General features: G+C 48.9%; 1 protein-coding gene across 6 annotated transcripts; it reads right to left on the bottom strand.

Moving 5' to 3' along the window:
* Positions 1-805: 805 nt before the first annotated feature.
* GID4 (GID complex subunit 4 homolog) lies at positions 806-24,200 on the bottom strand. Of its 6 annotated transcripts, XR_004990438.1 has the most exons (8): positions 23,593-24,200; positions 18,004-18,063; positions 10,331-10,438; positions 7,837-7,938; positions 6,131-6,261; positions 3,343-3,719; positions 2,574-2,666; positions 806-1,706 (listed from the first exon to the last, which is right to left on the bottom strand). XR_004990438.1 is itself a non-coding variant. In XM_036452254.1 (6 exons), the coding sequence occupies exons 1-6, from the start codon at positions 23,779-23,781 to the stop codon at positions 3,656-3,658; spliced, it is 654 nt and encodes a 217-aa protein (XP_036308147.1). In that variant the 5' UTR covers positions 23,782-24,200; the 3' UTR covers positions 806-3,655. The 6 variants fall into 6 exon arrangements, 3 of the variants coding, with proteins under 3 accessions (XP_036308147.1, XP_036308149.1, XP_036308148.1); XR_004990436.1 differs by having other exon boundaries at positions 2,574-3,719; XR_004990437.1 differs by having other exon boundaries at positions 806-2,666.
* Between the last annotated feature and the right edge of the window lie 30 nt (positions 24,201-24,230).

Here is a 24,230-nt window from a genome sequence, read left to right as displayed (position 1 = left end):
CACTCTGCAAAACAACTGATAAATGTGTCTTCAACTAAGAGTCCAGCATTACGAGGTGTGTTCTTTCTTGACACCACATCTTGGGAAGAAAAGAGTTCATTATTATTGTCCAAACAATATGAGATCAGATGATATTTTACATAAAACGGAGTTTCACCCTGATATTAATGTAAATTCTCTTAGGATTTCGTCTTAAGATTTACACCCTTTTAACACTATAAATATTTCCTCAGAAGCTCCGATGATGTTTCCATCCTGTCTTGACGCTGCCTGGGGGTGGTCGAGACCCAGCACTCAGCAAGGAGGCCCAGGGGGTCTGCATTCGTCAGCATGGTCTGTCAGTCAGTCAAGTGGAACAGGCTGTGGAGAGGTCAAGGGCCAGAGCTTGCCACCCACACCTGGCTTCAGGAGTGGCCTTTCGGGAGCCCAGGTGCTCTGGGCATCCCCTCAGAGGGGCAGGCATGAGGGGAGGGGGCCCCAGCCTGTCCCCATCCATAGTGCCTGCCAGGCTATGGAGCAGCTGGTGAGCCAATAGCTCCATTTGCCTCTTCTCTGTGTAAATAGAAGTACAAATCCCGCACACATGCAAGAAAGCACAGAAATTAACAAGGAGCCGCAATAGAGTGCCGAGCGCCTGCCCCACACGAGGAGGAAGCAGGCACTGCATCAGGGCCCAGGGGGCCTCAGCCCTCGCAGCCCTCAGTGTCTGCGGCCTTCGCTGGCCCAGAAATCTCCAGAAACACAGGCCCCGAAAGAGGACTGGGGTCTTTAACAAAAGGGGTTTTGATTTAGAAATAAGACAGACTCACTGCTTAAATACCTTTATTATTTAAAAAAATTATTTGGACATTGATAGCTCTGCAAAATACTTCTCCCATCCCAAACCCTCAAACCTTTTCCACACATCCTCCCTAAAAGACAAAATATTCGTACTTTGCACCCATTCACATCTAATTTTTAAAAACATATAACTCAAAGTGAAATATTATTTTTCTTTTTCAGAACTCATTAGTTATTTTAAACCACAATGCAACATACTTAATGGCATTTCTTTTTAAAAATTAGCTTATCAGACTATTTTATGAGGAAAAAATCAATTCAAGGCCTTAAAGAGACTAGACATTCCTTGTTTCTGAAAGCAGATGACACTGACAGCCCCCGGAGTTTGTAATCCACACTACCAACAGAACCGCTCCCGAGGACATCTGCTCCGCCGCAGCGCGAGGTGCTTCGGGGCTGCAGCGAGGAGCTGGGAAGGTGGGAGGGTGGGCGGGAGGATAATCCCAGCACAACAGAGTGACAGGCCGGGAGCCCGAAGGGAAGCTTTCTGAGCAGTGCAGTGAAAGCCTCTCGGCAGGCTTGCTTGGGGCAGAGGAAGATGTAGGAAGTCTGCACTCACTCCTGAAGGACGAATACAAGTGTCAACAAAAATATTGCACATCACACCAGAGGCACGAGACCACTGAGAAGGCTCCAGAAAGAGCAACTGCAGATGGAGATGAGCCCCAAAGTGTCTTCGGAAATGAGCAAGAGAAGAGGAGTCCATGTGGGCGGCACGGTTACTGAGAGGAGGCAGAAAACATTCCCTTCCTTGTCCTCAATGGGCAGGTTTTACTTGGACAAATCTTCATCACAGATGTGTCTGAAAGATCTAAGGTATCACTTCTTCATTTCCCCCAATACAGCCAGTGCACTTCATTACATGGCTAAAACAGGAAGGAAGAATCCTACATAGAACCCATCTGGCTAGCTGAGCACCATCAATGTTCACAAATGTCCTTCCCTGGCTATGCAACCCACCCACCAACCCACGGGCCTCTCAGAGCCACGCGGAGGCCCTGCCAGCTGCAGGTGGCCTCACCTCCCAGTGCCCTGCGTGAAGCCTGTATCCTTCAAGGAGCTTGCAAGATGCAGGTGATGCTTCGGAGCATGCTGTGGGGAGAGCGAGGATGACCTCGGAAGGCACCTGTCCCTCCTTCACACTCAGGGATGCTGGCCAGCTAAACTGAGGCCTCATCACTGTCCATCAGCTGGGTTTGACCCAGACCCACATATTTGTTGCCGGAGTTTTAAAATCAAGAAAACATTTCTAATTCATCTCTGAGAATGGACACAATTCATTTCTCCACTGAAGTCACTGAGGCAACTTTCTAGGGCTCCACAGCCCTCGCCTGACTGGATGGGCTGGTCACGCCTCTGCACAGAGCCAGGCACCCAGGCTGCTGCTGCCCACACACTTCTCCCGAAGGCCTCCCTGACATGCACTCTCAGTAACGAGCAGTCCCTCTGTCGTTAAAAGGAAAGTTGCTCTTGAGTAAGACTCCCAGCATTCATGTGGGCCCTGAGTCCTCACGGCCGGGGATGCGCCTGGCAGCGTGCTCTGCTCCTCCCGTGGTGCGCAGCGGGGGCCTGCGCTCTTGCACTCTGAGTCCTGTAAACCACTGGACGGTGCCAATCCTCCCAAACCCCTGCCACAGCTGTGGCCGCAACTGTTGCCAACCTATTGAGCTTTTAAAACATGAAACAAAAACAAACACACACACACACACACACACACACACACACACACTTACTTTGGCACGTGAGCCTTGAGTTACTTGAGCATATTCAGGCCCCTGCCCCTCCTGTCCCAACATTTCAGTCGCTGTTGGGAGAATGAGGCCCTTCTGTGGATGAGAGATCACCGTGAAGCACTGCTGTTCCGAGTAGCAAGAGGAGGAGCTACAAATGCTAAACTGGCCCCCAAACAGTCCTCACATTGAGCATTATACTCTATGCAATGCTGCAAAACTTCTGTACCAGGACAACCAGTTTCAAACTGCTGGTTGATTAAATATACATTTACATATAGATATAGGTATAAAAATTACTAAGTCAACATTTGCTGTTTTCAATGTGAAAACAATGAAATGTAATTCTGAATAATTGTGCCTTTACCATAAGGTCCTTGTTAAAGGGGTCATAAAAATAATTTTGCAATAAAAAAAACTTTTTAAAAAAGTTTAATATTGCCCTCAAGTTCAAAAGTTTGGAGCAAATGTGCTGAGTAAGCAGGACTGGCCTCTGTTCCTGCCACGGACCTGGAAGCTTTACACTGAGCGACCCCTGATGCCGGCCCAGGGTGCCCGCCAGCCACCACCAGCTTGGTGTGGCCCTCACGCGGCTGGGCAGCGCCAGGACTCGGGCGCGCTTCTCTGGCGGACGCCGCTGCAGCTTGCCCCCTCCCTGCTCGGAGCTCAGGCAGCACCTCGTGCTGGGCTCTGGAGCACCCAGACTGAGCCACTGGGGGCGGGGTCTTGGTGAGGACCACTGAGCACCAAGGCTGAGGGTGACCGGGCTGACCTTCTACTCGGCTGGAGGCAGGGATGGAGAGGAGATGGGCATTTCAGTGACACAGAAGTTAGCTGTGAGGAAGGAAAGTGCATATAAGGTAGCTTAAGAACAGGTTAGAGCAAACTGCCACAGAGAGGGAGGAGAATGGAGCCAATCCCCGCCTGCGGCCGGCCTGCCCCGCGGGCTGACATCCATGCTGTCTGACGTATCGCCCATGAAGAAACGGGCACATGTTCTCCTGGTTCCGGCAAGCACACAATTTTCTTGGCAAAGTTCTTTTTTGCCAAGTTCAGTTTTATTTGGTTGCTGTTCTGAACCACTGTCACCGGAACTCATAGATGGGTGCGCTGTGTTCAGGAACGTGCGTTAGGTTGAGCGACTGATACCTGCAGGGAGACAAACGGAAGCGGCAGTCTCAGCATCCTGACCACTCCACAGGGATGTGTGAACACCCAACCGAGCACCCGCACGCCACACACTGGCATGGAATGCAAACCCACCTCCGACGTCAGGTGACCCACGCGTGATTTACTTCTATGTCGTTACTCTCCTCCTGAGTCAAGCATAAAGTAAGACGTGCAGGCTCCCGCTCTAATCAGGAGGCAATGCCAGTGGGTCTGATAAAAGGAGAGGCTGCGCAGCTCTGAGAGAAAACAGACTGGAGCCTGCCTCTTGTGGACGCCCAGCACCCAGCTCCCTGGAAGGCAGGCTGTGTGTCCTCAGCGCTTCTGGGAGCGCAGGCACAGCATTCCCCGGAGCCCAGAGAGCCTGGGAAAGAAAACGGCACCTTTCGCTTTCATCCTCCCGCCCCCGGACATGGTGCCGGACACAGCGCATCAGAGCCCCGCGGTGGCGTCCGTGTTTCCCTGGCAGGTGGAGGAGAAACAGAGGCCAAGACCCGCCCACAGGAGTGCTGACCCTCGAGGCAGCTCGAGTGCTGGTGTGGTGCCAGCTCTGGCCTGACTTGTTTCACACAGGAGAGAGGAGAAGGACAGCAAGAAGCCGATTATTTCTTACCCAAAAAACCACCAAGAAAGGATTATGCCTTGGCCACCAGAGGATACTATAATCATAAGCCATCATAACAAGTATTGCCGAGGATATGGAGAAAGTAGAAAAATTGTGACTCGCAAACATTGCTGATGGCAAATGCGAAATGGTTAGCTGCTGTGGAAAGTGGCCAGCTGCTTTTTGGTGGCTTCTCAGAAAGTTAAAAATAGAATTACCAAATGACTCAGCAACTCTCCTCCTAGGTGTGTGCCCAAAGGAATTGGAAGCAAGAACTCAAAAAGATACTTGTGCACCCTTGTTCAAGCAGAATTAGTCACGGGGCCGAAACGGGAAAGCAGCGCAAGTGTCCATAAAGGGATGAGTAGACAAACAAATGTGATCTACATCCTTACAATGAAACACCACCCGGCAATAAATATGAAGTATAATACTAATACATGCTATAAAGTGGCTGAACCCTCAGGCCATTACGCTAAGTGAAAGAAACCAGGTGTGCCCTGGCCCGGTTTGGCTCAGTGGATAGAGCATCGGCCTCTGGACTCAAGGGTCCCAGGTTCTATTCCAGTCAAGGGTATGTATCTTGGTTGTGGGCACATACATCCCCAGTAGGGGCTGTGCAGGAGGCAGCTGATTGATGTTTCTCTCTCATCGGTGTTTCTGACTCTCCCTCTCCCTTCCTCTCTGTAAAAAAGCAATAAAATATGTATTAAAAAGAAAAAAAGAAAAAAGGAAGAAAGAAAAGAAAAGCCAGGCACAAAGGCCACATAGTGTCTGATCCCACTTCCATAAAATACTCTGAGAACGGGCAAATCTGTAGACGTAGAAAGCAGGTCAGGGCTGCCCTGGGCTGGGATGGGCTAGGGAGTTGGAGTGATAGATGAGGGAGCACAGGGCTTCTTCCTGTGGTGATAAAAATGTTCTAAAACCATTTGTGATGGTTGCACAAATCTGTTCATATACTAAAGGCCACTTACGGCATTGTATGCTTTATGATTTATATCTCAATAGAGCTATTATTTGAAAAAGAATAATGAAAACTTTTGAAAACAATTTATTGAAATCCTAATTGTGGCTCTCACAGGAGCTGGGACTACCCTGAGCCCAAGGGCACTGAACAAGATATCTGAGTCAACCCAGGGTAGGGTCACTCACAAGCCACCAAAGTGTGAACACTCTGAAAGGAAATAAGGCTGTTCGATACTCAGAGGAGAAATCGAGTATTTTGTGAAATGGCTCACCCTTCCTGTAGAAGATGCTTAAAAAGCAGCAAGGCGGCAGGGGAGTCCTCAAAAAGGTGTCAAAAATGAGCACTTTGCTTTGTGGTGGCATTGGGTTACCTCAAACCACAGGGCAGGCCTGTCAACTCCCACAGGCCCCTCGGTCACCAGGCTAAAATCAAGTGCACAGGAACCTGCAAATTCCTGTGACCAGGAATGTGACCAACAAAATTAAAAAGGCTGCTGACAGCAAAATTCAGACTGCAGCTGGATCTGACACGTTAGTTGCTGATTAAATTTGGGAGGAATAAGTACAAACACAAGACTGAGATAAACATTGCTAAGCACAGCAGAGCCTGCACACACTCAGCAGTGAGTGCTTTCACCTCATGCTGTTTCCGTCCCATTCCCTCTGCTCTGTGGATGGCGATGAGCGCAGTGTGAGCAGCTGGCACCATCTAAAGAGGCGCCAGCATCCAAACAGAGCGTGGCACCCACGCAGGGACCAGCACAGGTTTCCTTTGGGATGTGGTGAGCCCAGTGAGAGCTGGGGCCTCGGGCCTCCTTACCATTCGGAGCTCCGATGGTAATAGTAGCCCTCTATGGAGGCTGCCGACTTCTGGAAGCAGATGTAGTAGAACCCGGCAAAGGAAGCACCGCTGATGTCTTTGATTGTGTGGTCTGGGACCAGGAACTGTTCCTGCACACAGATGGGCAAAGTCAGAACTGTAACAAGCACTCTGCCCCGCTCCAGGGAGTCCTCGTTAACCATCAGACGGCCAAGGCTCTGCCATCACACAGGCTGGCCCACCGGTGCGTTTTCTCCCGCCTTGTGAACAGCATTCGTAGGCCATTCGAGCACCCCACTTACTAATACAGAAAGCTGTCTGGAGCTCACAAGGATCAGCACCAAGAGAAGGTGCGATGGCCCACACATCTCATAAATGAACCTATACGTATCTGCCTGCCTACCTTTCAGAGCCCACAGGCAGGACGACCTGCGAGTAAGTTTGTGCTCCACTTCAGGAACTGTCACTGGTTCCTGATCGCCTCTAGAACAGTGGGTCACTTCTGTTGGCCTGTGGATCACTCTGAGGGCAGCTCAGTCATCAGTAGCCCCAGTAATACCCCTTTCAAAATCTCTACACTTCATCAAAAGTAACCAGAACGTTCCTGCTCTTGGTCAGCACTTACAAAAGGCAAGCTTTTATCTCTGGTTGGAACCAGGAGTGGAAAGGCTGCATCCTGTTACCTGTTCTTCCGAGGAGGTCTAACAGCCACTGGGAAATTCACCCTGAGAAATTCTTTGCAGAAAGCACAACCATTGCTTTTTTTATCTTTCCTCAACCTCTGAAATTACAGTTTTAAAAACTAACTTTAAAATTAGGACCTTACAAGGTACTTCTTTTAATGTGTTACCTAGGTGGCTATCTCCAGTAGATGGCAAGCTCACTAGTGCAGCTCAGTCCATGTCAACTCTCCTGGAGGGTAATGACTTCCATCCCCCAAACTACTAACTGCACCAAGCGAAGGCCAGGAATGACTGCTCTCCATGTCCTGTGCCTGTGAAGCCAGCAGAACTTCACGGTAAAACAGCTATTTCCTCTAGACTGGAAAGCAGGGCTTGGAGGGAGGTCTATGCTCACAAAGTGACTTACAGACTTGTTCCATGACTTTCCTGTCCTATGGCCCTCACACATCAGCTACCACGCTACCAAAGCAGGGAGCACATGTGACTTCTCTGCTCAAAGCCAATTCAGAGTCCCCCTGGCAGAGTTCTCGGGCTGGTGAGTGAAAAACCTGAATTCCATTCCTGGCTCCTCACTTCCTGAGCTGGAGGGAAGCAGCGGAGCTGACTGCGCTGGGTGAGCCCTGCGCAGGCCCTAGTGGCGGAGCATCACTGACATGGCAAGCCAGCCATGGCTGAGGAGAGGGGATGGAAGATGTCTAAGTTTAAAGAGCATTAGGCTCTCCCCTGAACACACAGAACACGAGGGCTGATTCACCTTGGAGAGCCCCAGGGAAGCCTGTGGGGAGAAAGGAGGGAGAGAACCGAACAGCAGTGTTGGGGTGACTGCACTGCTGTGCTACACAGGCGTGGCCAGAGAGAACCCGTGTGGTGTCAGCAGTGAACCGAGGAGCCTCGGCTGTGCCTGTCCCTCATGAGTGGGAGGAGCCCTGGCCAAGTAGACAAAACTGTAACAAGCACCGGACACAGGAGCAGATGGGCGTCCTACAGGAGCTGCACCACCGAGAGCAGCCTGCAGGGGCTTACCTTCCACCGCATGAAGACATAATCCCCATTCTTCAGCTCTTCATAATCAAAGTCATCTGAGTTAAATGATTTTGCATATTGATAAAAAGCCAGAAACTTGCCCTGAAAGCAAAGAGGAAGAGACCAGGTTAAGAGGAGGCTGGTGTCAGGCTGCCCTCCGTGCCCGGTGTGATCGCCGTCTCAAGGGCCCACAGCAGACAGTGGCGGCGACAGCAGAGCACTGGGAGAGGAGTCTTTGATTGTCCACTGATCAGGCCCAGCCTCTGGACAGATACCGGCACGGCCCGCCCAGGGACCTCTGCCTGAGGGAGCAGCAGGATGGAAACACACAACCCAGGAGCCTGTTCCCAGAACTCATCACTGCAGGCAAAGGCGGAAGCAGTGGAGGATCCCTGCAAGCCTGAGGCGGGCAACCAAGAGAGGGCGGGCGGGCGGGCACGTGCATAGAGGCTGGAAAGGGCAGTGTATGGTTAAGCTTAAAAAAGACTAAAATAGGTTACAAAACAGTATCTTCTGATCTCAGTTTTGTAAAAATAAAGTATAGATATTCAAATGGGATTCAGGAAAAGGTTCATAACCTGTTTTAGCTTTAGGTATTGTCATTATAGACAATTTTTTTTCCTTTTGCTTTTTCATTTTTTCAATTATTTTTAAAACAAGAATGTACAGATTCTACAAGAGAACATCTTAAAAAATGAGTATCTAGAGATATTAAGTCACAGAGTTTGTTACACAGATAAAGTATATGGAACCGTGACTTTGTAGTCCCATCGTAATACCAACTTAAAACCGGCTCAGGAGAATCTGCGGGTGTGCTACAATGTTTCCGATTCCAGTGCACAGAGGAAAAGGGATATGAGGGGGGAGGTTTATCAGACACTGTAACTCCCTGGCAAACAAAGGCACAATAGGCCTCGGGGAGTGCTCTGCGGGGCCTGAGCGTTCTCGGGGGCTGGGGAAGCCATGGGGGACGCTGTGGGCTGCAGTCCGCAGTCCCCCATCATCTCCCCATGCCCAGCACGCCAGCGCCAGGTGGCCTTCTTCGTCCCTCTTTCACCCACAATGCTAGCCCAACAGAGGCTGGAGTCCCAGATGCTTCCCCGAGTCCTAATGGGAAGGCAATGGGGAATAAGAGCTGCTGGCCAGGTACTTAATGTGCAAACAATCCAGCCTAAAACTACGGCTTCCTTGGGCCCCAAAGACCCTGCTTTTGGCAGAATCAATCTGGGACGGAAAACGAAGCTGAATGGGAGACAAGGAAGAACTCTGTCACTGGACTGCCCAGGAGGGGAAGGGGCCCCCTCACAAGTTGGCATGCCCTACAGAAAGAGCCAGCACTGGGCAGGGGACCAGGTGGTGCCACAGAGCCCTCCAACACTGCTTTGTGACACTGGCACCACTGGCCCCCAACCTTGTGGATTCTCAAATCTTGTTCATTTTCTCATATGACGGAGAAATGAATGACTAACTCAGACGAGGATCTGCAGTAGGAGCCTCCTGCAAGGCCTGCTGGGCCAGATTGAGGAGAATCTTAGAATCTTCCTTACCAACACAAGCAGTCATTTCTGGTTGGCTGAGAGGGTGAACACAATGGACTTGCTCAGTGTTAACCCAAAATTCATTGTTGCCATGGCCAACTAAGCCAAAAGGCTACGACAACAGGCTGAGAAACGGATGTGTGTGACACCTGAAGGAAAGAGGGGAGGACAGGAACTCTATGCTGCTCACTGCTGCTGAAGAGAGATGCTGCCCTGGCTGGTTTGGCTCAGAGGATAGAGCGTCGGCCTGTGAACTGAAGGGTCCAGGCTTCGATTCTGGTCAGGGGCACATGCCTGGGATGCAGGCTCGATCCCCAGCAGGGGTTGTGCAGGAGGCAGGTGATCCATGATTCTCATCACTGATGTTTCTCTCTCTCTGTCCCTCTGAAATCAATAAAAATATATTAAAAAAAAGAAAAAGCCGAGACCGGTTTGGCTCAGTGGATAGAGCATTGGCCTGCAGACCAAAGGGTCCCGGGTTTGATTCCGGTCAAGGGCACGTGCCTTGGTTGCGGGCACATCCCCGGAGGGGGGTGTGCAGGAAGCAGCTGGTCGATGTATCTCTCATCGACGTTTCTAGCTCTCTCTCTCTCTCAATTCCTCTCTGTGTAAGAATCAATAAAATATATTAAAAAAAAAAAAAAAAAAAAAAAGGAAAAAGAGAGCATGCCCACAGCTGACAGCTGGGGAGGCGGGGGGAGACTCTCCAGCAGCACCTGCAGGGCGGAGCCTGGGCCTGTCTGTCAGGAGCTGGGTGAGAAGAGCTTCCTGTGGGGTGGCCTCGGGGAGGCACAGCTGTCTAGGAATTGCATCTCGACCTCATCCCAAGCCAGGGGCCATCACTGCACCTTTCACAGGACTCCCCCAAGGACAGCATGGGAAAGGAACATGGACAGGGAGATGAGACAGGTCCTGGGTTCTCCTCGGTGGCCCAGGGCAGTCAGAGACTTACTCACCCAATGTTTCCGATCAACATCTTCATCCGCATCCCACTTTCGAGTTAAGAAAGGGTGTTTTTGGCTGATTATTTCTCCTTCAAAGAAGGTCGTAAGGGTTGGATACTCCTATGGTCAAAACCCAAACATCAAAAACAAGATGTCAAACAGGAGTTTTAACCTTTACAAAGGAAAATTAACCTCAATTTCACTTCGTCCCCATACTTCCAAAAGAATGATCTCTCCGCTAACCAACAATAAGCAGAGTTTGACCAGTGGTCTGTGGATGCTGTGGACACCGGAATGGGGGCCGAGATGGGGAGCCCCAGGCTTCGGGCTTTGCCAGAGCAGAGAGCCCTCTGTGACTTCGCTTCTGTGCTGATTGCTCCAAAAGGAATCTGGACAATTCTCACAGGTAAGTTCTGAATCTCCAGCAGACAAGGAAGGTGGGAACGAAGTAGATTGCACTTTCCAAGGAAAACACCCAGAGAGCCTCCAAAATTAGAGCCTTCACAGCTGCTCCCTCCAGCAGAGGCCTCGCCCACTGGTTCTCACACTGGCTCAGTGTTTTGTCCCTTTTATGCCGATTCTTCAATTTTCTAGGGGTGATTTTTTTTTTTTGTAAAATACCTTGATGTACTAGATACATTTAATTCTATCACCATAGAAACAAAGATGATTTACTCTAGAAAATATATGTAAATTAGGCCTGCAGTGGAAAATCACAACCATAAAAAAATTCTGCTGGAAAAAATAAGTAAGCAGCGTCCCTGCCCGAGTGCTTAGAATGCTCTTGTTCATTTTACTGCTCTGTGCTCATTGACTAATAAGGAGACACCCAGTCAATGGAAGAAAAAGTGACACAGCAAACAGTCTACCATTTCTCTGCATTTGTTAAAACCCACCCACCCATGCCTCCGGGGTGGTGACTGAGAACCTGCAAACCAGTTCACAGCCCCCCTGGGATCAGAGGGCCTGCTTTCTTCTTCAGACCCATGTGGGACCCTCTGGGTCTGCAGCAAACACCCACTCAGATTTAAAGTAAGTCTGTTCTGATGGCTCTGCCTCTTCTCCCAGCTCGACTTGCCACACAGCACAGGACCCCTGAGAGATGCTGCCCACAGACCCAGTGGTGACGGGGAGGTGGCATTGCCGCCTTCTGTTCTCAGCAGTGAACTTCCCAAAAGCAGAATTTAACATCCCCAAACCACAACTTCCTTGCTCCTGGGTTCTCCATGCAGATATTTATATAAAGAGAGTGAAGAAATAAAATGGAATAAACGAAAACCTCATTTTAAAAGTATAACCTAAATTACACTAATCAGTCTTAGGAAAGAATACTAAGGAGAAAAAATAAGCATCTGACTCGAGATTTTAAATTAAGCTATATAATAAATAATAATATAAGAATAAACTCCGAACCCCAGCTGGGTGGCTCAGTTGGTTGATCATTGTCCCATGCACTGAAAGGCCTTGGTTGATACCAGCACATACCTGGGTTGTGGGTTTGATCCCTGGTCACAATATGTACAGGAGGCAGCTGATCAATGTTTCTTTCTCACATCAATGTTTTTCTCTCTCTCCCTCTAAAAATCATTAAACATATTAAAAAAAAGAATAAACTGTGTTTTACATACTCATACTGTAATTTTCTGAGTTTCAAACTTTAATATTTCTTTTAAACTTCCTTAAAAGGGAAAGAAAAAAAAAAGATAAAGTGGTCCTACTTAATGCAAAAAATATTCATATGGTTCAAATCACATTTTCCTAATGAATGATTCTGCATTGACTTCTCCCTAAAACGCTTTATGCTGTATACCAGGACTATAAGGTTCCCAAAACCCACAGAAGTGAATAAAATACACAATAGATGACAACATGTACAGAAGTTACCAAAAATATCTGTTAGTGCAGGAACAGGAAACGCAAGCACCTGAATACGGCCTGACTGGTAGCGCATCGAGCCAAAGAACAACTGGCAGCAGCAGGAGAGCAGGAATGTTAGAAAGCCGAGCCAGAGCGGCTAAGCCAGCGCCAACCCCTCCTCCAGCAGGTGCTGCTTCTTGTGGTGGTGGTGGCCAGACAAGTAAGCTCTACACTAGGGGTGTCGAACTCAATCAGAGAAGGGGCCAAAATCTAAAATCCAGCCTAAATCGCGAGCCGAACGGTTTACTGAACAGTCATAAACTGTCATTGTGATGGAAACGCAGCAGAGTGCAGTGATGACAGCGCGGTGCGGGCCACATTGCAAGGCCTGGCGGGACGGATTTGGCCCGCGGGCCTTGTGTTTGACACATGTGCTCTACACCGACCCCGCTCACTGATCCCAGGCTCACCAACAGTCTGCTGATAGGTCTGGCTTTCCACAAAGACCTGCCTTTTGGGGAATCAACATTCAACTAGCCAGCAAGTCAAAGGGAAACTCCAGAACCTGCATGTGCCTCATTAGTAAGTGCACGGGCCAGCACTGGCCAGCACTGTCACACACGGTCTCTGCGTGGGTAGTCAGTACGACCTCCCCCGCTTTCCCAGTGAGGTTAGCACCACCTCGGGGGAGCTTCGAGCCTTTCAACCTAACTTGTCAGCGAATGAGCCCAGTGTGCGTGACTCCCCAGGGCGGCTCATCCTGGCCACACCAGCTGCCAGCTGCCTGCCAGCCGCCTCCCCAGAAAGAGCCTCTCCCTACTGCTGAGTCAGAGAGGCAAAGAGGATGTTATCTGACACCCCTTCTTCACAATTCTGGGGTCTCCTTTCCAGAGGCACACAACCTTCAAAGCTGTGCTTGTTTGTGAACGTGAGCTAGCAAAGAGGCAATTACCGCCAACTTACCAGTTCCATATTGTAAATACAAGGAGGACTCTAACTAAAAACCAAGCCATTTATAGTAAATAGTTCTATTCACAGCTATAAATGAAAAAGCAAACAAAAATGGATAACTGCATTTCATAATACAGGTATAAAACCATTCTAGGAATGGTCACCCTTTTCTGCATTTTACTAATTATCTACAGTGACCATGTATTACATTTATAATTTTAAAGTCATTAAGACATTGCACAACACCATGCCTATAGTAAGAGCCAGTGAATAGTACATCTTATTTTTTTTCCTGCTTATTTTTTAAAAAATAAATCTTTATTGTTCATATTATTACAAAAGTTCCTCATTTTTTCCCCCTCCACCAGGTTCCCACCCCACCCTCTGCCCTTTCCCCTCCCCCCACTGTCCTCATCCATAGGTGCACAGTTTATGTTCAGTCTCTTCCCACACCCCCTACTCTTTTCCCCAAAAATTGTCAGTACACTCCCCTTCCATACCTCTGATTCTATTATATTCACCAGTTATAATAACCAGTTATAATAAAAAAACATTGTTCATCAGGTTTTTTAATTTCCTTGGTTTTTAGGTTCACTTGTGGATAGTTACATATTTGTTGTTCATAACTTTTATCTTTATTTTCTTCATTTTCCTAAAGAACCCCCTTCAGCAATTCATATAATTCTGGTTTGGCGGTGATGAACTCCTTTAGCTTTTTTTTATTGGTGAAGCTCTTTATATGGCCTTCAATTCTGAGTGATAGCTTTGCTGGGTAGAGTATTTTTGGCTGTAGGTTCTTGCTATTCATCACCTAGAATATTTCTTGCCATTCCCATCTGGCCTGCATGGTTTCTGTTGAGAAATCAGCTGACAATCGTATGGGTGCTCCTTTATAGGTAACTACCTGCTTTGCTCTTGCTGCTTTTAATATTCTCTCTTTGTCTTTTGCTCTTGGAATTTTAATTATGATGTGTCTTGATATGGTCCTCTTTGGATTCCTTTTGTTTGGGGTTCTGCAGGCTTCCTGGACTTGTAAGTCTATTTCTTTCACCAGGTGGGGGAAGTTTTCTGTCACTATTTCTTTCAATATGTTTTCAGTATCTTGCTCTCTGCCATCTTCTGGGACCCCCATAATTCTGATGTTGGTTCACTTGAAGTTGTCCCAGAGGTTTCTTATACTATTTTCAACTTTCTGGATTCTCTTGTCGTCTTGCTTCTTCGGAGGAGTGTCCTCTGGCTCTTTGTGTTCCAAATCTTTGACTTGATTCTTGCAATCTTCCATTCTGTTTTTAGGACTCTATATTTTTTATTTCAGAGAATGTATTCTTTATTTCTAGTTGATCCTTTATTATTTCTAGTTGATCCTTTTTCATGTCTTCATAGGTCTTGTTTATTTTATCGGCCTTTTCTAGGAGATTCTTGAAAAACCTTATAAGCGTGGTTTTGAACTCTATATCCAGTTGCTTTTTGTCCTCCATTTCTTTTGTGATGTTTCCTTGTCTCGGCATTTTCGCTGCTTCCCTGAGTTGGTAGGGTGGGAGGATCAGCTGTATCTATGCCAGGAGACAGCCTTATTCAAATAGACTTGGAAAATTGCAAGAGCCTCTGTGCTCAGCTTGGATGGGGCGGAATTTCAGGGTAGAGCCTATAGCCTTGGCTTCCGGTTAGCCCCGCCCTATGAGGTTCTTGAGGCTCAGTGTTCCTCAGTGTTCTTTGGTACTTGCTGCAAGCACCTCTGAGAGAAAGGTGCCCTAGAGCTTTGCCCGCTACCAGACAGTCTAGTCTCTCCCCCAACGAGCCCGCAACTGGGGTGCAGTGCAGTTGGAAGTGGGGTTAAGAGCAGTCTGGAACTTATGTCTCCTTCCCGCTAGGGCAACCCAGTGGCTCAATCAGCAGTCTGTCCTCTGCCCGCAATGTGCGCGACTCCGGGGCTCTGCCTTTCAACGCTCCTGAGCTTCCTCCTTACAGCCCAGATTCCCTCTGTATGAGCCTGGGGCCCGAGGGTCTCGCCTAGAACTGGTTCAGTGTAGTTGGAACTGGGGCTCAGCACAGTCTGGAGCTTTTGTCTCCTTCCCGCTAGGGCAATCTAGCAGCATAGTCAACAGTCAGTCCTCTGAGCACAATGTGCGCGACTCAGGGGCTCTGCCTTTTGCAGCTCCCCTGAGCTTCTGTCTTACAGCCCAGATTCCCTCTGTATGTGTCTGGGTCCCCAGGGTTTTGCTCAGAACTGGGGTTCAGCACAGTCCGGAGCTTTTATATCCTTCCCACTAGGGAACACCAGCCAGGCACTCAGCTGCCCCTCCTCTCTGGCTCCGTCCTCTCCGCACACGCAATGTGTCTCCATACCTTAGGCTTTTACAGCTTCTCTGATTTTCCTTCTGGTTTTCTCTTTCCTTCGAGTTGTAGAATTCCCAATCAGTCAACTTTCCTATAGTTCTGGATAATGTCCACTTTATATTTTAGTTGTATTTTTGAAATTGTGTGAGGCTGCAGTTAGGTGGTTACCTATGCCGCCATCTTGGTTTCTCTCTCTTTCTCTGAATAGTACATTTTAAATGGGTAAAGTGTATGGTATGTGAACTATATCTCAGGAAAGTTACAAAAAATGTTTTTTCAAAAGGTGAATTCAAAGAATCCTGAATTGGAGCGTGACTTAGAAATCTCTGACTGAATGGCACCATCTCTGAGTCCACCACCATGGGCAGGCGCTCCAGGGGCAGGCGGGAAGGACGGCCCAGCAGGGTGATTTCCAAGTCCCACCACAAAGCCAGGTTGCCCTTGGCTGGACCCAAGGGAGACCACACCACCAGCCTCCTAGGTGAGCGCTCACACCTCAGAGGTGCCCCCTTCACTAGGGTTATTGTTCCTGGTGGAAAGTTCACTGCATTTCTGTACATTGTTTGGGGATTGTTAATGCTACTTAGCATTTCTGTGCGGCTTTCTAGCACTAAAATGCTGGTTTTTAGAAGCAGCAGTAAATATTCTACATTACAAATGTTCCTGGTTACCTCCTGAAGTTAAATGTTCATGTTCTGCACTCGATTAGCGTGGCTGTCTACAAGGTGAACATACTCTGTTTACTATGTTTTCTGCTACCACAGATTCAAAGGTTAGCATCCATTTTCCTACCATTTCCTACCCTGCTTGACTAGAAACATTTCCAAAGGAGATGAAGATATTATCTTTTCATCTCAATAACAAACTTCACAAGAAATTCTCAATTACACTTCTTTTTTTGTTGTTTGTTTGTTTTTTAATCCCCATCAGAGGATATTTTTTCCATTGATTTTTAGAGAGTGGACGAGAGGGAGGGGAAGAGGAAGAGATAGAGATAGAAAGAGAGATCAGTTGCCTCCTGCACATACCCGACCAGGGTGGGAGATTGAACTTGCAACACAGGTTCGAACCCATGATCCTTTTTTTTAAAAATTATTATCTATGTACATATTTTAACATTGCCCCCCCTCCCCAGAGTTTTGTGTCCATTGGTTGTACTTATATGCATGTATACAAGTCCTTCGGTTGATCTCTTATCTCCCCCAGATCTCCCTACTCTCCCCACTGTAATTTGACAGTCTGCTTATTGCTTTACTGTCTCTATATCTATCTTTTGGTCAAACCCATGACCCTTTGATGGGAGGACCGACACTCACACCAACCAAGGCTCAACCAAATTTCTGCACTGGGTGGAAATATTTATACAAATATATATATATATATATATATATATATATATATATATATATATATATATATATATATTATTGATTTCAGAGAGGAAAGGAGAGGGAGAGAGATAGACACATCAATAATGAGAGAGAATCATTGATTGGCTGCCTCCCACATGCTTCCCACTGGGGATCGAGCCCAAAACCAGGGTAGGTGCTCCTGATCAGAATTGACCCCAAGCCTTTTAGTCCGCAGGCTGACACTCTATCCACTGAGCCAAACCAGCTAGGGCTCAACCAAATTTCTAAAACAGAAAAGAAGAATCAGATGGAATCAAGGAGATAAACAATTGTTTCGAGACTAAGGGATCATCACGCCTTATTAGTATTCCACATTGTATTCCATTATAATCTACCACGGCTGTTACATTGCTTCCTCCTCACTAGAACAAGCTCCTTGACTAGGCAGAGCAGGTATTTTTAATTCTTATTTTATACATGAATAAACTGCAGGAAAATTAAACGCTATGGAATCAGTAAGGGACACTACGAGAATGTCACCCAGCTCCTGTCCACAGCATTTCCAAACCCCCTGGCACCGGGACTGAGAGCTGGGCAGGTCCACAGCACACAGCCAGGCCAGCCCAGGCCGCACTGCGGAGTGAGGTGCCAGTGCAGTTACCTCCTTCCTCTTCCTATTTACTTACTAGTGGGAAAAGAAAGGATGCTCTTTCTTGCTTCCTATATTTCCAGGAGTTTCGAGGTTTACAAAGTTGGTTCAAAGAAAATACAACAGTCTACATTTAATAGAAGCTAATTTCTGTTAGGAAACGATCACTTTTCATTATTCCAGTGAACTAAGGGGTTGAAAGAACTTCAAAGAACTCTCAAAGAATTGATGCTTATTTCAGAAATTGTTAAAACTTCTGAGGGTGATAGCTATATTCTTACTATATCTTACTTTCTTAAAAACGATTAAAATGAAAATAGTGTTAGCCACATTGTGACTTATTTGTAAACTTTAAAGATTTGCGAATCTGTATACTTTCCAAGAGGACACATGGAAACGGCATGCTTTTCGCTCCCTCCAGTGTAACAACACTGAGACACAGGGCGCCTCACCCAAGCCTCAGCGCGAAGCGCCTGCCCCTCACACGGAGCCTGCCAGGCGGGTGCAGCCACTTCCTGGTCCGGGACATGAGTGCTTACCTCAGTAAGGCCTTTGATCTTCAGGTACCCACAAAGGTAAGAGTTCCCCGTGTCCACGTGCTGGAAGAAAGGACACACAGCCTCGTTACAAACGGAGGGACACAGGAGACAAGCTCAGCGGTCATCCTTGAGACGAAGGGGAGGAAGGGGGTCGGCAGGTCAGCGCCCACCCAGCGCAGCAGGGTCAGCTGTATGTCTTCTCCAGCCACGCGCTGGTCCAGATGAAACTCAACTTCACTCACTAGACCCAGTCCCCTGTGGACTAGCAAGCTCCCGCCAGCCTCATCTCTGCACCAGTCTCCTTCTGACTAGATTTTGTGCGTCCTGGCCAGTAGGGCCTCCCTTCCTACCTGCGTCCTTCCTCACCTGGGCTTCATCTGCTTTCTGATGCTTTTTTTGGCCTGTTTTTGCCTCCATGCTGCTCAGTCACTGGCCTAACAAGTCCACTCCTTCCCTGCATGTACACTAAGCACATCTTGCATTATTTATGAAATGGGCAGAATATTCAGGGAAGACATCTTTCAAAGACTTATGTGGTATAAATTTGTTATAAACCAAAGTGCTGACCCCAAATCAGAATACACCGTGCATGCCTGCTCTGCTCTCTTCATGTACAGATGCTTGTATTTCTTGATGAAGGGACAGCCTAAATAAATAGAAGTGAGTAACAGGTATAGATTTTGAGGTTTAGCAGCCACCCAACAACCAAGTTCCTACTTTTCCACACTGCAGGACACAGATCCTGTACTGGCACCAACCCTGGCCCTGCAAGACCTGCTAAACCCTGATGGATCCAAGGCAAACAGGAGCCCCAGCCCCTGTGAGCTGTCGGTTTAGGGGTGAGGGACTCAGTTCTGGACAGTTGGATGTGTGTATGTCTCCTGGTGCAGCTGGGAGATACTCTGGCTGTTGGAGAGGCTTTTTCTCCCCACTGTGGTGGCAGCATCTGCATGCAGTGATCTTGATCAAGGAGAAACAGGCCAGGAGATGCCAAGGATGGCAGCACAGAAAGATGGAAAGAAATGAGCCCCTGGATGAGCCAATTGGGAACCAAGCCACCTCTCAATTTCTTGTAATGTGAGATATGGGTCCCCTTTTCTCTAAGCTACTTTGAAACGGTTACTTGCAGCTATATGCATACAAACTAGTGCATTTTATCTCAATCTATACAGAGGCATCCTGAATAGGCAGATTTTTCAGGTTTTATGACAACTGGATTAATTTACAAAGTAAAACCCAGGAATTAAAGCAAAATAAAGTACAATGGTGCGGTAGCACATTTATATTTTAATATGAAATGACTTCTAAGACACTAGAAAAGTTTTGTGGAATTTATCAGATTTGGGACTCAACTACTTCCAATTACACAGTAAATCAAATACTAAGGTGATCCTCAAAAACTGCAATGAACTCACTCAGCCAGATGAGGTCAGCACCAAAGCAAATGGGCTTCAGTGAAGCTAAAGTGCTCCCAGTTCGGTGCGGGTGACAGAAGTGTTCCATGTGAAAATTGCCAAAGCATTTTCAAATCCCATCTGCTGACCCTGCCCTGGATGTTACCTGAAGCAGCTGATCCGCACTAACAGGGTTCTGCAAAGAACTTTTATTAAAAGATACACAACTCCAACCTGCGGTCTTAGATTTCATGTATGCAGTTCTCACTTAATTCAATTCACCACTGCTGGAAGGGCATCAGGTGGCAAAGATACTTGCTAATAAGATTAAAACATAAGCCACAAATTGGCTATCATTTTGCATGGATTATCACAGAATCAGAATTTTAATTTGCCTTCCATTCAACCATGTGTCTCTCCCATTTTGCCCAAACTGATCGTGGTGACGGCTGGTGAACTCCAATGCACCCAGTGTATAGAGCTTTAACCAAAGGGCAGGCCAGCGTCTCAGGGAGAAGAGTAAGGAAAATGCTCAGCAAGAAGGTCTCACAGCGCAGTCGTACCCAACAGCTGCTCTTTGTAATATTCTTCTCATGCTGACCTGGCCCTCACTTTACTCTTGGTTTCTTAGATGGCAGGAGAGATAAACAACAACAACAATAACAACCCCAGTCAGAATCTCACAAAGTCTGAGGTACTCTTTAAACTGGAATCTCAAAAAGAGAAACAGCACTCCAAAGAGCACAGGCAGAGCCGTGCAACATCACCAGTTGTCAGGGAAACGTAACTCAAAACCACAATGAAGACACCACTTCACACCCTCTAGGCTGGCTACAGAAAAAAGATGCACAACAGCAAGTGCTGGTGAGGATGCGGAGCAACTGTGACCTCCATACACTGCTGGTGGGAATGTAAATGGTGCAGTCACTGGGAAGCAGGATGGCAGTTTCTTAAAGTGTTAAACAGTTACCATGTGACCCAGCAATTCCACTCCTAAGTATCTATCCACGAGAAATGAAAACATATGTCCGCACAAAACTTGTACATGCATGCTCACAGCAGCAGCATTCTTAACAGCCAAAAAGTGGAAACAACCTAATGTCCCTCCACTGACCAATGGATAGGTAAAATGTTGTATGCCCATGCCATGTATTATGCAACAATGAAAAGGGATGAGGCAGACACATGCTAGGATACGGGTAAATCCTGAAAACACGCTCAGTGGAAAAAGCTAGACTCAAAAGGTCACATATTGTACAATTCCATTTACATGAAATGTCCAGAATTAGCAAGTCTTAGAAAAAAATTAGTGTTTGCCTCGAGTTGGAAGGGGTTTGGGGTTTCTTTTCAAGGTGATGATGCAGTGATGATATACAATTTCTGTGAACATTCTAAAAACTATTGAATTGTACACCGCAAGTGGGTGACTCTTATGTTAAGTGAATTATCCTATATAATAAAATCAAATATATATAGTTATATGTTATATTATATTATATAATATGTAAATCAACCAAATGGAGGAACAACCAGTCACTATCATGCACACTTGACTACCAGGGGGCAGATGCTCAACACAGGAGCTGCCCTCTGGTGGTCAGTGGGTTCCCACAGGGTGAGCTCCTGCTCCTTAGTGCTTGCTGCCTTGGAGGCGGGAGAGGCTCCTGCCATTGCCGCTGTGCTCTCCAGCCATGAGCCCAGCTTCTTACTACAGGCAGGCGGTAAGGAGCAAGAAGAGGTCCCGGATGGCGAGAAGGCCTAAGCTGGCAGCTGGACATCCCTTAAGAGGTCCCAGACTGCGAGAGAACACAGGCCAGGTTGAGGGACACTTCCCCTCCCCCGGTCAGTGCATGAAATTTCATGCACAGGCCTCTAGTATCTAAATAAAGCTGTTGTGTCCTAGCCGGTATGGCTCAGTAGATAAGAGTGTTAGCTCTTGGACTAAAGGGTCTCTGGTTTGATTCTGATCAGGGGCATATACGTAGGTTGCAGGCTGGATCCCTGGCCCCAGGTCAGGGGTGCATGCAGGAGGCAACCAATTGATGTGTCTCTCTCACATCAATGTTTCTTTCTGTGTCTCTTCCCCTCCCTTCCACTCTAAACATCAATAAAAAAATATCCTCAGGCAAGAATTAACAAAATAAGTAAAAAATAAAGCTGCTGTGAAAAAAAAGAAAGCAAGCAGGAATGAGGATGCATTATAAAAGGCAGCAGTATTCTAAGAAACCAGCTCTGGCTCGAAGAACATATGATGGGGCAATTCACATGCCACTGACTCTCAGTAATGGACCAGCAGCTCACCAATCCAGACAGAGGCCAGCATTCCTGGGCATGGCCACCCCCACCACCACACATCCTACTCAGGAGCTCCCGGCACCAGCCAGATTTCTGCTCTGGGCCTCCTAAGATCCATCAGTCATGTACCAACTCCATCACCACTTCTACGGGTTCACAAGGAAACTGGCACCTGACAGAATTCCAGAAACCACACACCAATGACGGCAGACGTGTTACCGCAGTAACCAGAGCGACTTCTCTTAGACACTTTGCTACCCTGCCAATTGGTCCCTATCACACCAGAAACCATTATATTAAACAATGGACACAAATTCAAGATCATTCCAAAAATGACCCACATCAGGGATCGCACTTTCAGAATTTTATGATTAGTTGCAAAAAAACCTTCATACTAAATTCTTACATTTCAATCACCAGGAGGTACATAATTATGAAGACTGAGATTACAACAAATATCATGGCTCATAATAGAACTTTAAGTTTATGGCTCAAAGATACAATTAACATGAAGATGCAACTTTCCCAATCCAAAAAAGGGGGAAATGATTCCCACAAAAGAGAGGAAAGAGGCTGATGAAAGCTTATAGTTAGCAGGAAATGTTTCTCCCATAGTCTTTTGGATGGGAGACCTATTTGCTCAGAAGAGAGACTGTTTAAGATTTAAAATGTATTAGGGCAAAGGGCAAGTGTATGGCGAAGACATTCTACATGCCGTCTCACACATGGCAGCAGTGAGCACCTAGGACCTCAAAGCTTCCGTAAGGACTTCCACAAGGCATGTTGGGAGGGGCATCTGGAAACAGCCTAAGAGGTGGGGGTCAGGCTAAGGACAGAGGGGCAGGTGAGGGGGAAATGGTTCTGGGGCAAGCAACAGCAGCTACAGCGAGGGACATTTTCACAGGGAAGAGAGGAGTGTTAACCACAGCTGATCGCCTTTGGCTGGGCAAACGTCAAGTGTACCAGCATTTGTGTGAGGGGAAAGGGGAAGGGGTGTGGAAGGCGAGGCAGGTGAGGCTGTCTTTTCAAAGCTGTCGGGCTGACTGCAGGTACTCACAAATCCAGGTCAAATGGGGGGCGGGGCAGGCTAGGAGGAGGTCAATGGGGGGGAAAGGGAGTATGTAATACTTTCAACAACAATGTTTTAATTTAAAAAATGGGCGGAGAGGAGACTGGAGGAAGCCTTGGTGGTGTAGATAAAAGTTAAGAACCCGCAGAGGGTCCCCTGGAGCTGGAGAGGGAGATAGCAGGAGGGGGAGGACTGGCGGAGAGGCCAGAGCACAGGGGGAGACGGGGCCAAGGGCCTGCGGGGAGACCAAGAAAGACACGGCGTGCGGGACGCGGCGGGAGCCCCCGCAGCACCGGTCGGGGATGGGGGCCCTCAGGCTCGGGTGGTGGCGGGTCTGAGGAGGCTGGCTGACAGGGGCAGGGGGGCCCCGCATCAGGACCCGGGATGAGGAAAGGAGGCCCGGGCACGTCTCAGGGCTGGGGGAAAGCCAGCACAGGCCCTGCCGGGAGGGTCCCGTCGGGAGAAGCCGACGGAGCGTTGTTCAGGGTGTGAGGGGCGGCAGGGAGGGCTGGCCGCGGTGACAGGTCACGGAGGGCAGGCCGGCGGGGGAGGCGCCCGGCGTGGGGGCTTCCGGGTGCCGGCGGCGCGGGGCGCGGGCTGCCGGGCGGGAGAGGTCGGTCCGCCGGGAGCCGCTCGCGCAGGCTCCGGTTGGGGGCCGGTCGGGCTGGGACAGTGTGCGGCACCGGCGGGGAAGTCCGGGAGAAGCGCCGCTGCAGGAGGCCCGGCGGCCAGGGCCTGGTCCCGGCTGCGGGCTCGAGGCGAGGAGCCGGCAGGCTCGGCCTGTGAGCGCCGCGAGGAGGCCCTCGGGCCCGCCCGCCGGCCGGCGCTCACCTGCAGCACCACCTCTACGTCGTACGAGTTCCCCTTGCTCTTCTGGTGGCCGCGGAACTTGGAGCCGCTGTAGAGCAGGCTGGTGGCCACGCCGGGCTGCTGCGTGTTGATGGGCGGCGGAGGGATGAGCGAGGCCGCGGAGGCGACCGAGGCGCCGGCCGGTGGGGGACACTCAGTGCGGACCGGCATCGCGGGGTCCCCCGGAGCCAGGGCTGGGGGAGGGGGAGAGGAACCGCCGCCGCCGCGCGGGAGCCGAGGAGGGCGGCGGGGAGGGAGGGGCCGGGCGCGCACGCGCTGGCCTGGGGCGGGAGCCGCGCACCACCCGCCCGCGGCCTGCGGGCCAACCGCTCCGGCCGCCACCGGGACTCCGGGACCTGCGAGCGGGGCCCGCCGGTCTGGAGTTGAGTCCCCTTCCTCACTTGCGCGCGCGCCCGTGCGCGCGCCCGTACACTCACACACTCACGCTCACACACACTCACACACACTCACACACAAACACACCAGCCCTTCCGATTGGCCAGGTAGCGCCTGAGGGGCGGGAGCAGACTGAGGCGGTGCTTCCACCCATTGGTGAGCGAAGAGAACACGTGACGTGGTGTGCGAGGCGCCCTCTGGGACTTGTAGTCTTCCTTAAAAGA

This window comes from Pipistrellus kuhlii, unplaced genomic scaffold (genome assembly GCF_014108245.1).
Source record: "Pipistrellus kuhlii isolate mPipKuh1 unplaced genomic scaffold, mPipKuh1.p scaffold_m20_p_23, whole genome shotgun sequence".
Classification (NCBI taxonomy): Eukaryota; Metazoa; Chordata; class Mammalia; order Chiroptera; family Vespertilionidae; genus Pipistrellus; species Pipistrellus kuhlii.
The sequence above is the reverse complement of the archived record's forward strand: the minus strand, read 5'-3'. Positions and strand labels throughout refer to the sequence as shown.